This window comes from Budorcas taxicolor, chromosome 7 (genome assembly GCF_023091745.1).
Source record: "Budorcas taxicolor isolate Tak-1 chromosome 7, Takin1.1, whole genome shotgun sequence".
NCBI lineage: Eukaryota > Metazoa > Chordata > Mammalia > Artiodactyla > Bovidae > Budorcas > Budorcas taxicolor.
Window position 1 is genome coordinate 21,415,848 of NC_068916.1, and position 15,207 is coordinate 21,431,054.

A 15,207-nucleotide genomic window follows, 5' to 3' on the forward strand; every position below is an offset into this window, starting at 1 on the left:
ACGCAGGTCAGCGGGAGCTGAGGCTGGGGTGTCAGGCAGGGCAGTTGCGCTGCTTCTGCTGGTTCTCTGCTCCCTGAGAGGTGGGGCTCCAGTGGAGGCTTCTCAACACTTGCGGAGGGGCCTAGAGGAGTCATCCGTGGGTGTCTCCCTGTGGGGGGCCCCTGCTGCGTGCCTCTGGGCGGTCAGGGCCCTGGGTTCTGCAGCTTTGCCATGTTACACACCTGGAGCGAGGGGCAGCCCTCGCCTCTGTCCCCCCAGAGCCATCCTAGCTCTTCTTGGTGACAGAGTGGAACTGGCTGCTCTTCATGTATCCTTGTTCTGCACGTCTCCAGACCCAGGGCAGGGCTGGCGGGCACAGCTGGGGCCCAGCAAGCCGTGGTCGGTGCCCGCCTCTGACCCTCGCATTCCCTTTCCAGGACCTGAGCAGCCCCAGCCAGTACGACACTGGCGTTGCGCTGACTGGCCTATCCTGTTTTGTTACCCCAGATCTTGCCAGAGACCTGGCCAACGACATCATGACACTGGTGAGTATGGGAGTGGGCCCTCCCCTTGCCTTTACTGCCTTGTGTGCCAGGATAACCTGGTTGTAAAGTCATGCTGAGGACACTCGGGCGGGTGGAAACAGCCTGGGTTCCTGGGGTGAGCTGGGACACCTAGTCACTGTCTCCCCCTCCATCATCTGATGGGCCCAACTTTCACCTCACCTCCTCTGGAATGGTCCTCTGGGGAAGGGCAAGGTCTGGCTGGGGGTGGTGGTGGGTGCTTGACCCATCAGGTGTGTTCTTACTGAGGCATGAGTGGCAGTGGTAGTGGTCTCAGTGGGCAGCACGGTCAGGTGGTCTCTGTCCAGGACACCTTTTATCTTCATTTGGGTGCAGTCTGATGTCTAGTGGCTCTGTTCATCTGAAAAGCAGAATTCCCAGCCAGCTTTGATTTCTAGGGCGGGCAGGAACCTTGTTGTGAAATGTGGATGTGTTCTTAGAAATCGCAGCCCTCAACTCTAGTAAAAATAAGAAGGAAAGAAAAATAAAACTGGATTTGACTCTAAAACAACCACAAAAGAACAAAGACCTCATGGCCCTGAGAGGGTCGCCAATGCCTCATTCTCCGTGATTGGGAGGCTCCCCATCTGACCATGTCACAGCATGTGCGAGGGCGGTGCATCCCTCCCGGAGCGTTCTGTCCAGACGTAGCCTGTTTGCTGTGTGGGTGCTCCAGTCTTGGTTTGCAGTCTTAAAGGCTGTGAGTAGAGTCAGCTTCTAGGTCCGGGGCCTGTTGTAAATGATGTGTCCACACATGCTCCCGCCCCTTTGTCCACATCGTGTCCCTGGGCTTCCCAGCGGCCAGGGCAGACTCTGGCTGACAAAGAGACCCTGGCTGACAAAGCCAACAGCACTGATCCTCTGGCCCACTTTAGGAGGCGTGAGGACCCATTCAGGTGATGGTGGTCACACGCCCACGGGAGGGCGATAGGGATTTGGCTTGGTGCTGGGTCTAGAGGGCAGGGCAGCTTTCTCAGGCCAGGTTCCCAGGGCCCCAACAGGTGAGGAGTGTGCCCACCTACAGACAAGAGGCCCTCGTGGCCAGAGCACAGTCCTGAAAGCAGGGCAGGAGCTCTGAGGTCCCATGTTGGGTTGCAGAGCAGCATCCTGCCCTGGGGACAGGCCTCGGTGACCAAAGGATCTCATGGCCAGGGCTGACAGTGGAGGTGGACCTCGGCCTCCAGAGGGCAGGGTGGGGTCGTGGACTCAGGGAGGCAGGATTTGATTCTAAGACCCTGTTGTGTGGTCCTGGGCTTGGTGGGGAGGAGGGCAGTAGAGTAAATGTGCAGACAGGGCTCAGAGACCAGGAGCCAGTTAAGTTGGAGAGAGGGTTTTCCTTCAGGTGATAGAGATGAGATGCGGGCAGATGTGGGAGATGAACACAGGAAGGAGTAGAGGTGAGGGGGGTGGGGGATGAGCAGGGGGTGGGGGCCAGGAGTGAGACAGGGTAGTGGGAGGAGAGCAGGAGTTGAGCCGGGAGTAGAAGGTGAGATAAGGAGGTGAGGGGTGCGGGGCACAGGGACGTCAGCAGGGAGACCTATGCCGTCTGCCCCACAGATGTCACACACCAAGCCGTATATCCGGAAGAAGGCGGTGCTGATCATGTACAAGGTGTTCCTGAAGTACCCTGAGTCCCTGCGCCCTGCCTTCCCCCGCCTGAAGGAGAAGCTGGAGGATCCCGACCCTGGTATGTTGATTTGAGTTAGAAAGGCCCTGTGGGGCCCATGTAACTGAGGGCCTGTGGAGGGGTGCTAGGCCTTGGGACCCTGTCCTCGACCCTCCTCTACTTTCCCACCAACCTGGAGTCCACCCTTCTCCAGACCACCCTGTTCCTGTGTTTTTGGTGTGGGATTTAGAAACCAAGCCCTGGGTGGTGTGGGTGTTCATTCCTCTCCTGGGGTGGCGTTGCTTCTGGGGCAGCAGACCCCACAGTCACTCCTTGGGATGTTGTTTTGTGGGGTGGGTGTCCTATACCTTGAGTGACTGACCCTCTGGGGACACCCCTCGAGGTGGTTGGGGGGAGCCGTGCCCATAGGCCATAGTGCGTGGGGGGCCACCTGCTTTGGAGGACACTGTGTTACTGATGGGAGCCCTCCCTCCTCAGGAGTCCAGTCGGCAGCAGTCAACGTCATCTGCGAGCTGGCCAGACGCAACCCCAAGAACTACCTTTCCCTTGCCCCACTCTTTTTCAAGCTCATGACCTCTTCCACCAACAACTGGGTCCTCATTAAGATTATCAAACTGGTAGGTGTTCTCCTGGCCTGCCCCACCCACTGCCAGAGGGCCTCTGGGTGTCCTTGCTGAGGGCCCCAGACCACTGTCCCATCCCTGCTGTGAGTGACTGCTAGCCTCTTCATCCCCTAGTTTGGTGCTCTGACCCCCTTGGAGCCAAGGTTGGGCAAGAAGCTGATCGAGCCTCTCACCAACCTGATCCACAGGTAGGCCTGGGGCCGGTGTGGGAGGGCGCCCCCAGGAGGGATGGGGGGAGTGGCAAGCAGGCCTGCAGGTCTGCCATAGCCTGGAGCCATGTCCTTGGGCGCTCCTTTCCTCAGTCTGCGAACAGCCACAGTTAGGTCAGTGGGGAGAGCTGTCCTGCTTAGCTCTGGGGCACAGGGGTTCTCACTGGTCGAGTTGAATAGCCTGAGGTGACGGTGTCCCCACCCAGTTCTAGAATGTTGTAGGAAACTTGGGGTGCCTGTGGTTGAATCGTGGGGATTAAGCTTCCAAGTGCCAGGAGATCGTGCTCCTGGGATCCCCTGGGAGGTGGCCAATGGCTTAGGACACTGTTGGCTCTGCTATTATTTATATGTTTATTTGACTGACGGGTGTTAGTTGTGGCACTGAGTCTTTAGTTGCAGAATGTGAACTCTTGTTCACATGGAACTGCATGTTGCAGCATGCAGGATCTAGTTCCCCAACCAGGAATCGAACCTGGGCCCCCTGTATTAGGAGCGTGAAGTCTTAACCACTGGACCACCCAGGGAAGCCCCTGTTGTTGTTTGAAACAAATCAGTAGTCATTATGAAGTAGCCATGGTTTTCAAAGCCTTCATGTGAGGCCCTCGGTCTCGAGACCTGTTTTGTGGCCCGACTCTGGTGGCCCATTCTCTTGACCTTTGGGGGTTTGAACTAAAGCATCACTGAGAATATCAGAGTGGAGTGGGTGGACACACCTGGTGCCTGAGTGACCTGGCAGGGGGCTAGGGTGGGTTGCGACTCTGTATTCCTCCTGCCAGGTCAGGCCACCTCCCTGTCAGAGTGAAACCAGCTAGCGGGGTCTGGGCTGCTAGAGAGGGCCCTTTGGGGAACTTGGCTTCTCTTCATGGGGTTCACAGAATCAGAAGATGAGTCCTTGGGCTCAGTGTTTTCCCTGAGACAGTTCCCTGGGGATCTTGTTGGGTGAAAGGGAGGCAGGCAGCCTCCGTCTTCCCGGCTCCTCTGTTTCCGTCTCCAGCACGTCTGCCATGTCCCTTCTTTACGAGTGTGTCAACACCGTCATCGCAGGTGAGTGCTGGGGTGACCTGCTCTGGATCAGGGTGCTGTCGCCGGCTAGGGGGCTGTTCCCAGGACCTCACCAGCAGGTGCAGACACCCCTGGAGTTGAGGTTCCCACTTGGGAAGTTGCCTGGCCTGGCCCTGTGGACCTGTCAGCAACTGGACACTGCTGTGGCCAGATCCTTTGCTGCCTCAGGCTCCATTGATAAACGCTGCACCGCCACCAGCAAGACCGTCTTCCTGGAGCAGGCCTCAGGCTGCTTCTCGTGTGATGTCCTGTATAGGAGCTGCAGCCAGGAGGGTCCTTGGAGGGTACCTGTATGCCCTCCCCACACAATCTGCTGGAGCCCGTTAGCTGTGGGTCACTTGTCCCTGCAGCCCCATTTCCTATAGGTGAGAAGAGGGAGGTGGTGGCCGGAGGATTCAGTGTCTCGTTGGCTGTCCCTGCCCGGAGTTTGGGCTGCTTCTCAGAGACCCACGGGCAGCTATAAGTTCAGCGAGGCTCAGGAAACTGGCCCCGGGCCCACGCTCATGACCACTGCATGGGCCATGAGTATCACCGAGGATCAGCAACGGTCACAGAAAGGAAGGGCGAGCATGGGACTTGGGAGCAGGGGAGGCTGGCTGGAGAGTGGCCCTTTTGTGTGGGAAGGTCCACAAGGAGGACTGAGGTGGGGCGGGACCGCAGACAGCCCCGGCGCTGGCCATGGGCAGAGTGAGTGAGGATGCAGATAGGAGATGGCCTGTTCATCGCACATCACAGTCAGCAGGTCCCAGGCAGGGTGGCCTACGGGCCTGCCCCCGACAGGGGCCTTGGGTCCCCGGGCCCTGTGGTTTGCTCCCCGGGCCAGTCACGTGGGCCCTCACTCAGTGGTCTGTTTCAGTGCTCATCTCCCTGTCATCCGGCATGCCCAACCACAGCGCCAGCATCCAGGTATGTCCCAGGACCCAGGCTCCCCTCCTGGCTCCAGGTCACAATTCCATGGGGGCATAGATGTGACCAGTATTACTCTTCTCTTTGTAGCTCTGCGTTCAGAAATTGAGGATATTGATAGAAGACTCCGATCAGAACTGTGAGTTGCTCGTCAGGGCCTGGGGGTGCTGCTACACATCTGCACAGTGGCCTGGTGTCTTGCTGTGTGGCTCAGCCCTTTGCCCATTGAAAGTGTCTTTGAACTCAGCCCTGTGCCTGCATCCATGGGGAGGCAGGACCTGACTGCAGGGAGGGGTGGGGAGGCTATGGCAGCACAGGGGAGACGTCAAGGGTGCACCAAGGCCTGGTAGGAGCAGGCCGGGCGTTGGCAGACCTCCCCATGGGCCTGCAGTCTCCTTGGAGATTAACCAGACAGGCACTCCTGGTGGCGCTCCAGATCTGTTGGTTTTGAGCAGAGGTCACCAGATTCTTCCTAGGAAGGGCCAGGGAGTAACTCAGGTCAACTCTGCAGGTCGTATGGTCTCTGCCAGGGTAGCATAGAAGTTGCCTGGCGGGTGCTGGCAGGCATGTCACGTGCCAGTGATGCTGCTGTGGATACGGGCTGTGGCTGGACCTTACCTGTGGCCCAGTTGGCTTCCCCTGGCGTAGACAGTCATGTGTTTGGGGTGCTAGAGGTTGGCAGTGAGGGGAGCCTGGTCCCTGGGAGATGTGGCCGACAGTGCCCAGGTGGTTGGGGTGTAGCTGCAGCCTGGCCTCGCCCCCGAACCTCGTGCAGGTGTGACAGCTGCCCACTGTCTCTGCAGTGAAGTACCTGGGGCTCCTGGCCATGTCCAAGATCCTGAGGACGCACCCCAAGTCTGTGCAGGCACACAAGGATCTCGTGCTGCAGTGCCTGGACGACAAGGATGAGTCCATCCGCCTGCGGGCCCTCGATCTCCTGTATGGAATGGTGCGTGCCTGCCCTGCCGCCCACACTGCCCCCCTGCCGGCCTGGCCCCTCCCTCACTGTCGCTGCCCCCAGGTGTCCAAGAAGAACCTGATGGAGATCGTCAAGAAGCTGATGACCCACGTGGACAAGGCCGAGGGCACGACCTACCGTGACGAGCTGCTCACCAAGATCATCGACATCTGCAGCCAGTCCAACTATCAGCACATCACCAACTTCGAGTGGTGCGGCCTGGGGGCCGGGGCAGGGTGGCGGGTGGCGGGTGGCGGTGGGGCTGGCGGGGCCCTTCACAGACCCCGTCTCGCAGGTACATCAGTATCCTCGTGGAACTGACGCGGCTGGAGGGCACCCGCCACGGCCACCTCATTGCAGCACAGATGCTGGATGTGGCCATCCGCGTGAAGGCCATCCGCAGGTTCGCCGTGGCACAGATGTCCGCGCTGCTTGACAGCGCCCACCTGGTGGCCAGCAGCCCGCAGCGCAGCGGCATCTGTGAGGTGCTCTACGCGGCTGCCTGGATTTGCGGGGAGTTCTCCGAGTGAGTGGAGGGTGGCCGTGGTCTCTTCCTCCAGGTCCCCTCCCTGAGCCCCAGCGCCAGGTGGGGGATCACAGCGGGTGGCAGGAGCCTGGGACACGGAGCTGTTGGGGTGGCCACTCACCAACCCTCCCATCCCCCAGACACCTGCAGGAGCCCCAGCAGACACTGGAGGCCATGCTGCGGCCCAAGGTCACCACGCTGCCCGGACACATCCAGGCGGTGTACGTGCAGAACGTGGTCAAACTGTATGCGGCCATCTTGCAGCAAAAGGAGCAGGCGGCAGATGCGTCCGCAGCCCAGGAGGTCACCCAGCTCCTGGTGGAGCGGCTGCCACAGTTCGTGCAGAGTGCGGACCTGGAGGTCCAGGAGCGGGTGAGCAGTGGCTTGTCCATCTGAGGGCAGTTCAGGGGGGGGCCCTTTTGTGGTTCCCCACTCTTGGCCAGGGGCAGGGCTGGCCAGTTTAGAGCCCCTGTGCTGGGGAGGCCCCAGGTGGTCCCATAGGATTAGCCTGGCGGGGGACAGTGGGGATGGGAGACGGTGAGGGAGTGGGAGGCCGTGGAACGTGAGTGGTCAGCCCGAGGGAGATGCAGCAAAGGTGACCGCGGATCCTGGTGGGTGCCGACGGAGGGTGGAGGAGAGCTGGTTCACGAGAGCTTGGGGTGGCAGCTGGGCACTGGTGGCCCGGCAGCTTGTTTCATGAGCCCTATGGTGATGCAGGCCCCAGTGGTCTCTGCAGTCGTGGTCAGGTGTTGGGCATGAGCTTGTCTGTCGGCTGAGGGCCGCGAGCCCGGGTTGGCTGTGGTCCCATCCCTGGAGCCGAGAGGAGGCACCCTGGTGCCTCCCAGAGGTCGGGGACAATGTTCTTGGAGCGATTGCCCAATGGGGTGGCACTTCTTCAGCCCCGTTAACCCTTCATCTTGCTCAGAACCCGGTTTCTGTCACTAACTCCTTCTGAAGGAAATGGCAATAGGTCTGTGTTTTTCTGGCTAGGCCCCATGGCCAAGTGGCTCCTCATAGAGCCTTCCAGACATTCTCAGCCAGGCTCTAGTCAGGAGCAGCGAGGTGTCTGTGTGTGCTGTGCCCTGTAAGGGCTGAGTGGCCTTCAGGGCCGGTCCTCCGGGGTCCCCTCCTGACTCCTCTGGGGCCCCCACAGGCATCCTGCATCTTGCAGCTGGTCAAGCACGTGCAGAAGCTTCAGGCCAAGGACGTGCCGGTGGCAGAGGAAGTGAGTGCCCTCTTTGCCGGGGAACTGAACCCGGTGGCTCCCAAGGCACAGAAGAAGGTTCCAGTCCCCGAAGGGTAAGTGTGCGGCCATTAGAGGACCTGGGGCCAGGTGGCATGAGGGGCCCCCTAGGCTTCTGTCCAGCCAGTAGTGGTGGAGGGAACGGAAGGACGTTCCCTGAGATCAGGAGACCAACTCCTTACACAGTGCAGGGTGCTTGGCTGCTTCTCTGGGGCTCTGCTGTCCCCACCCTGGTGCCGTCCCTGAGAAGGTAAGTGGGCGGTCCTTGCCTGTCGACCTTGGGGCAGTCAAGCTTCACCGTCCTTGGTCTGTCCTCTGTGCCCACAGCCGCTGCCTGGCCTTCATGTCCTGGTCTCCAAGGGGACAGCAGTGTCCAGGGCCGGGCCTGCAAGCCAGAGCCACCATGTGACCCCTGTGTCCCACAGCCTGGACCTGGATGCCTGGATTAACGAGCCGCTCTCGGACAGCGAGTCTGAGGATGAGAAGCCCAAGGCCATGTTCCAGGACGAGGAGCAGCGACACACCAAGCCACGGGCGCCCGAGGCAGATGAGCAGGAGCTGGCCCGGGTGAGGCAGGGCAGTCACTCTGGCCTGTGGCCCATGCCCCTCTGGGCAGACCTTGGGTGGGCTTGTTCTCTTGGGCCAGAGCTCCCCAGGGAGAGCTGTGGGTCCTGACCGTTGCCCTTTTGGGTGTGGGGCCTGGGGACAACGTGCGGACTTGGGTATGAGACGTGCATCGTTCCCTCTGCTCCTCCCCTGCCCCAGCCATGGAGCTCCCGGGTGGTCCCACTGGCCGCCCCTCTTCACCCCTCCCCATGCTGGCTTCCCTCTCTGTTGGCCCAAAGCCAACAGTGAAAGTGGCGAGGGGTCCTGTCCCCTAGGTCTGGCTTGTGCAGGTAGTCTGGGAGGGTGCAGGGCGAGCACTCCATACACCCACTGATGTGCTCACTGAATCCTGTCCCGCAGCGCCGCGAGGCCCGCAGGCAAGAGCAGGCCAACAACCCGTTTTACATCAAGAGTTCCCCGTCCCCCCAGAAGGTAAGGCTGGACTCCTTGTTCTGGAGGAACGGGCCAGGGCCCCATCTGCTCTCCATCTCTGGGCCGTGTGAGGCTGTCAGCAGGTCCAGGGGCAGGACCACAAGGTGCCCCCAGTAGCAACAAGCGGGGAGGAAGTTCTGCGTGGTTGAGCTCAGGCTCCTCTGCCTTAGCGGGAAGCGAGTGAGCACGAGGGACATGGGGTTTTTGCAGGTGCCACTGCCACCATCTGTCCCCCTCCAGCCAGCAGACCTGTCGGCTGCCTTGGGCTCCCCCAGGGAGACATGGCTCCACATGTGTCAGGCTTGCTGATGCCCGCTTTCCAGAGGCAGGAAGCCCTGTGTTTCTGTGCTTCCGAAGTATGACTTTCAACTTGAAAAAAGATTCAAATGAAAAAACGGACAAGTCTTGCTCCCGTCCTGTACTCCCTGCACTGACAGACCCGCCCCTCTCCCTGAGCCCTGCTCTGCAGCTTCAGCGTCATGCTGGGCCCTCTGCCCTGCGTGGTGATCAGCCTTGCTGTCTCCCCACAGCGGTATCAGGACGCGCCAGGCGTGGAGCACATCCCCGTGGTGCAGATCGACCTCTCGGTGCCTTTGAAGGTGCCAGGCAAGTGTCAGCGTGGGGTGAGGGTGTTGCGGACCAGCTTCAGACCTGCCCCAGCTCTGGCTCTGTCCAGCCAGCATCCTCCCCCCCATTGCCCTGCCAGCAGGGGTCGTGTACACGGGTCCCTAGGTCTAGCCCCACACCGCCCTGGGCCCCCTGTCTGCATCCCAGTAGTCAGGGCAGTGTCCCCCAGGTGGGGGCAGGGCGTGGCTCTCAGGCTGTGGGGTGAGCACCCACGTCCCAGCAGGGATGCCCCTATCAGACCAGTACGTAAAGCTGGAGGAGGAGAGGCGGCACCGGCAACGGCTGGAGAAGGATAAACGGAAGAAGAAGAAGCGGGAGCGCGAGCGCCGTGGCACGCGGCGTCACAGCTCGCTACACACGGAGAGTGATGAGGACATCGCACCTGCCCAGCGCGTGGACATTGTCACCGAGGAGATGCCTGAGGTCAGTTGCCCGCCCCGCCCCGCCCCTGGGCCCCTGGTCAGCTCTGCCCTGTGCGAGGTGAGCACCTCCTGCACTTCTGTTCCATCAGCTGTCTGATCCACCGCTCACGCTGAGCGCCAGGCCCCAGATCAGGTGCTCTCATGGGTGTGGACCTGCTGGTTGTCTCTGAGAAGGGAGGCGGGGCCCAGTGGGGTTGTGGGGAGGGTGGGTTGATCCAGACACAGCATTCCTGTCATCCCTCAGAACGCCCTGCCCAGTGACGAGGACGACAAAGATCCCAATGACCCTTACAGGGCCCTGGACATCGACCTGGATAAGTAAGTACTGGGAGTAAGGCCAGGGCAGCTGCCCATGGGGCTGGACGTGGCCTGGGTTCCCCACATCGTGGTCCCTCCCCCTGTCCTCTCTTGATTGCTCAGCATGGCCTGGGGTAAGGGTCCCAGCAGCATAGTGGGCTACTTCCCTCCAGGCCTCATCCCAGGCCACTCATTCTGTGACCACCTCCAGGCCCCTAGCTGATAGTGAGAAGCTGCCCGTCCAGAAACACAGAAACGCTGAGACCTCCAAGTCCCCTGAGAAAGAGGATGTCCCCCTCGTGGAGAAGAAGAGCAAGAAACCCAAGAAGAAGGAGAAGAAGCACAAGGAGAAGGAGCGGGAGAAGAAGAAGAAGGTGGAGAAGGTGAGAGGCCAGGCTCACTTGTCTTATCAGACGGGGTGGGGCAGGGATGTCCTGGGCTGTTACCTCCCTTCCCCCATGGTGTGCGTGTCCTGCACATGGAGGGAGGGTTTGGCAGAGCTACCACGCACAGGTTGTGTTACCTCGCTCCCGAGCAGCACGACTTTGCCTGGATGTGTGGTTCCGGTAGGTGCCTGGACCCATGGCAAGAGAGCTGGAGTCACCACTGGCTCCCAGCGCACTCAGGTCCTGTGGGGCTTAGTGTCCTGTGCCTGTCAGGGCCGCCGCGCCTTCTCAGGGCCCGTCCAGCTTCTCCAGCTAAAGGCCTGTGTTCCTGTGGTTTCAGGGTGAGGACTTGGACTTCTGGCTGTCTACTACGCCACCTGCTGCCACACCAGCCCCGGTAAGAGCCTGGTTGTGACTTGCGCTGACTGCAAGTGCTCCTCAGCTGGACACCCGTGCTTTTCAGCCTTGGATAGCTTAGAGGCATTAGGGGGCCCCCACTCACTGGGGGCAGAGGGATGTGGGGTGATCCTCAGGTAGACCAGCCAGGTCTGGGCCGGCTTAGTCCCATGCTCAGGGTCTTGTGCAGGCAATGGTTTCGTGGTGGGCCCTTGTCTCAGAGCCAGGCAGCAGCCTTGGGCAGTGGCTTCGTGTCTGTGTCTGGGGCCTGGTGGCTCTGGGGTCTTCTGCATCAGTGCTAGCCAGCCTCATGCCAGGCCTCCTCTCCTGTGTGCTGGCCACCAGCACTTGGAGGGGGAGCCATACACCGTCAGGAGGGAGGCTTATCAGGGCAGGGTATTCCAGGGCAAGGCAGGTCAGGGGGCGCAGGACTCCCCATCCTGGGCCTTGGCTGCCTTTGAAGTCCCCCACCACCAACCCCGGCCTGGCCCCCCATAGGAAGAGCTGGAGGTGAACACCACAGTCACTGTCCTGAAGGCGGGGCAGGAGGAGCCCCGGGGAGAGGAACAGGACGCCGATGAGGACAGGGAGCAGGACCTGGAGAAGGTGGGGGCGCGTGTGCGGGGGCTGGGCTGGGGGCGGCGCTCCCGCACTGCTGGGGCTCCTAACAGCAGTCTCCTGTTGCCAAGCTCGCTGGGTCCTAATTGCGCAGTGCTGTTGGGCTGTGGCTCGTTAGAGGAGCCCAGGGCTGACTCAGGCCTGTTCCCGCTCCAGAAACCCTCCAAGCACAAGAAGAAGAAACACAAGAAAGACAAGGAGGAGCGGCCCAAGGACAAGAGGAAGTCCAAGAAGAAGGTGCCGCCAACGGACGAGGAGGCTGCTGAGCCCATGGAGAATGGCACACTGGATGAGGAGCCCCTCCCGGTGAGGGTCCTCCCAACCCAGCCGGTGCTGGAAGCCTCTGGGACGTGGGGTCTCCCTGTCCCCCCATTCTCACGCTCCTGATGTTTCCTGATGGGGGGGGCCCCCCAGCAGCCCTCACCATCACTCTCAGGTCCTCACTGCCCAGAGCTGACATGTTTCTCTTTTGTCCACAGCCCATGTCCAGCTATACCCTTCTGGCTGAAAATTCTTACATCAAGATGGTAAGCGAAGCTTGACTTTCAGGAGGTGGGGCCAAGAGTGCTTGAGGCTTAGGGCTCCTTTCTCTGGACGTGAAGGGGTGCCCACACTCTCTAGGCATGGGGTCCCCAGTGGCTCCCCTGCACCACTGACCCTGGGTCCTGCTCTACAGACGTACGACGTGCAGGGCAGCCTACAGAAGGACAGCCAGGTCACAGTCTCCGTGGTCCTGGAGAACCAGAGCGACAGCTTTCTCAAGAGCATGGAGCTCAATGTGCTGGACTCACTCAATGCCCGGCTGGCCCGGCCTGAGGGCTCCTCGGTCCACGACGGTGTCCCCGTGCCTTTCCAGCTGCCTCCTGGTAAGTGAGCCTGGCTCAGCGGCCTGGGACAGCAGTGCTGGGGACAGATCCTGGCAGCCTTAACTCCCCGCCGCCTGCCTAGGTGACGGCATCCTGCACCACTCCTCAGGCCCGTGTCTTGCCCGCACCAGGTATTTCCAACGAGGCCCAATTTGTGTTCACCATTCAGAGCATTGTCATGGCCCAGAAGCTCAAGGGGACCCTGTCTTTCATTGCCAAGGTACAGGGGTGGGTGCCCCAAGGGTCAGTCATGCACCCAAGCTCAAAGGCCCTGCCCCGCACCCCCTCGCCCTGCGCCCCCTCACCCTGCACCCCCTCTGCCCCACAGAACGACGAAGGCTCCACCCACGAGAAGCTTGACTTCAAACTGCACTTCACCTGCACCTCGTACCTGGTCACCACACCATGCTACAGGTGCGCTGCCCTCCCTCCTGCCCCCAGCTCCCTGCTTTCCTACCATGGGGGTCTCCAGACAGTCATCTCCACAATGCTCTCTGACCTGAGGAGAGGATGTGGGCGGGGTGTCAGGTGACCGGCTGGCACCTCAGGCTCAACACATCCCCAGCAGCCCAAACAACAGGCCTGGCATCCTTCCCTGGACCAGACGCTGGACTCCAGACCCAGAACATGGGCAGGGCTGGGTCCTCTTGAGGCCTTGCACAGTGGCATGCAGATGGCTGCCCTCCTCTGTGGGCACACATGCTCGTCCTTCTCGCACATCTGCGTCCTGACCTCCTGTTCACACCAGGACCCCTATGACATTGCATTGGGGTTCTGTCACCAAACCCAGTCGCATTCCCACGGCCTGGGTGTTAGGGCTGAAACTTAGGGGCTTTGGGGACACTGTTCAGGTGTTGAGTTCTTACAGGACTAGTGCAGACCCTGAGCCACAGGCCCTCAGAGGAGGCGCCCACCCCTGGGCGGGGCCCCCTGTTGCCACCCTCTCTCTGTCCTTCCCACAGCGATGCCTTTGCCAAGTTGCTGGAGTCTGGGGACCTGAGCATGAGCTCGATCAAGGTGGATGGCATTAGTATGTCATTCCATAACCTCTTGGCAAAGATCTGTTTTCATCACCGTTTTTCTGGTAAGACTGGACATAGCTGATAGACTGCTTGGCCTTCTTCCCGCACATGGGCCTCCCCCACTCCCTGGGGCTGGCCCAGCCTCACATCGCCCTCTCTTGCAGTTGTGGAGCGAGTGGACTCCTGCGCCTCCATGTACAGCCGCTCCATCCAGGGCCACCACGTCTGCCTCCTGGTGAAGAAGGTGAGCCCTCAGGGTCTGGAGGGCCTGTCCAGCTTCACCACTGTCCTCCAGCGGAGCTGCTCTGCTCTGAGATGATTTTGCTGAAGGCTCTGACCCTGTGCTCCTGAGCAGTGTCGGCCTTTCCTCCGCCTGGCGCGTTCCCTCCTTTCACATCTCCTGGAAGAGGTCATGTTTAGTCAGTGTGTTTCTTGTGGCATATTATTGTAGAATTCAAGGAAGGCATCTGGGTGTAGGGAGTTCTTTTCTGAAAAGTTTTTATCTGCAAGTTCAGTTTCTTTTTTTTCATAACTGCTTTATTCTTTTTTAAAAATTTATTTTTGGTTGCTCCAGGTCTTTGTTGCTTGCTGCAGGCTTTCTCTAGTTGCAGTGAGCAGGGACTACGCTCTAGTTTTGGTGCAAGGACTTCTCATTGCATGCTTCTCTTGTTGAGGAGCACGGACTCTAGGCACACGGGCGTAGTTGCCCCTTAGCAGGTGGGATCTTCCCAGACTGGGGATGGAATCTGTGTTCTCTGCATTGGCAGGTGGAGTCCTGTCCACTGGACCACCAGGGAAATCCTGTTTCTTTGATACTTTCAGGGTTCCTTCCTTTGTCTGTTTCTTACTGTGTGAGTTTCAGTAGTTTGTAGTCTTCAAAGAAGTGGTTGGTTTCATCTGGATTATGGGGGTGATGGTGGATCAAGTCATCTGGTTCTTTTCCTTTTAGTGTCTGAGGGATCAGTGGTGATAAAAGCTTTCATTCCTGATATTGGTAATTGTCTCCTTTCCTTTTTCTTGGTTATCTTGGCTAGAAGGCTTATTTATCCATTTTGGAAGATCAGTTTAGTAGCCAATTTTTTTGAAGAGTTGGAGAATTCCTTGGAGGTCCAGTGGTTAGAACTCTGCACTTTCACTGCCAGGGACTGGGTTTGATTCCTGGTTGGGGAACTGAGATCCCACAAGCAATGGCAATGCAGTGCATGTGTGATCAGTTGTGTTCTGCTCTTTGCAACCCCTTGGGCTGCAGCCCGTGAGGCTCCTCTGTCCATGGGATTCTCTAGGCAAGAATGCTGGAGTGAGTTGCCATTCCCTTCTCCAGGGGATCTTACTGACCCAGGGATTGAACTCAGGTCTCCTGTGTCTCCTGCTTTGGCAGGTGGGTTCTTGACCACACTGAGCCATTTGGGAAGTCCCCACAAGCAATGAGGTATAGCCAAAAAAGAAAAAATTTTTTTACTGAATATTGCTGCATATCTCTTTATTTCTGCCTGCTTTGGATTTATTTTGCTCTTTTGCAAATACATAAGGTGAAAACTTAGACCTTTCCAACAGGCCTGTCTCTTCTAATAAAGTCTTTAATGTTAGGAACTTTTCTCTAAATACTTGTTTAGCTGAACCCCACAGGATTTTATGATTCATTTTCATGTGTATACAGTTCCAAATACTTTCTAATTTCTATCACTACCTCCTCACTGACCTGTGGACTTATTTCTAAGCATTGGGAGAGTTCCCTGTTGCTTCCTGGCCCTTGGTTTCTGGTGTGACCTCTCAGGCCTCTGAAAGGTGCTGAGACTGGAGCTCTGTCCTGAGTGTGCTCCCTCTGGACAGCTGTTCTGC

The 15,207-nt window shown here is 59.2% G+C and overlaps 1 protein-coding gene across 1 annotated transcript in view; it reads left to right on the forward strand.

Moving 5' to 3' along the window:
- The window catches only part of AP3D1 (adaptor related protein complex 3 subunit delta 1), a 33,202-nt gene that overhangs the window by 14,040 nt on the left and 3,955 nt on the right, over positions 1-15,207 (forward strand). Inside the window, exons 5-31 of the mRNA XM_052642893.1 lie at positions 417-524; positions 2,100-2,229; positions 2,647-2,786; positions 2,907-2,980; positions 3,996-4,045; positions 4,920-4,969; positions 5,060-5,108; positions 5,773-5,918; positions 5,991-6,139; positions 6,223-6,453; positions 6,594-6,825; positions 7,607-7,752; positions 8,122-8,263; positions 8,663-8,734; positions 9,265-9,340; positions 9,585-9,784; positions 10,028-10,101; positions 10,292-10,463; positions 10,807-10,863; positions 11,361-11,468; positions 11,637-11,786; positions 11,960-12,007; positions 12,157-12,346; positions 12,478-12,566; positions 12,675-12,760; positions 13,309-13,430; positions 13,533-13,612. Coding sequence (XP_052498853.1) covers positions 417-524; positions 2,100-2,229; positions 2,647-2,786; positions 2,907-2,980; positions 3,996-4,045; positions 4,920-4,969; positions 5,060-5,108; positions 5,773-5,918; positions 5,991-6,139; positions 6,223-6,453; positions 6,594-6,825; positions 7,607-7,752; positions 8,122-8,263; positions 8,663-8,734; positions 9,265-9,340; positions 9,585-9,784; positions 10,028-10,101; positions 10,292-10,463; positions 10,807-10,863; positions 11,361-11,468; positions 11,637-11,786; positions 11,960-12,007; positions 12,157-12,346; positions 12,478-12,566; positions 12,675-12,760; positions 13,309-13,430; positions 13,533-13,612 — 3,171 coding nt within the window. The remainder of the gene's footprint in view (positions 1-416; positions 525-2,099; positions 2,230-2,646; positions 2,787-2,906; positions 2,981-3,995; positions 4,046-4,919; positions 4,970-5,059; positions 5,109-5,772; positions 5,919-5,990; positions 6,140-6,222; positions 6,454-6,593; positions 6,826-7,606; positions 7,753-8,121; positions 8,264-8,662; positions 8,735-9,264; positions 9,341-9,584; positions 9,785-10,027; positions 10,102-10,291; positions 10,464-10,806; positions 10,864-11,360; positions 11,469-11,636; positions 11,787-11,959; positions 12,008-12,156; positions 12,347-12,477; positions 12,567-12,674; positions 12,761-13,308; positions 13,431-13,532; positions 13,613-15,207) is intronic.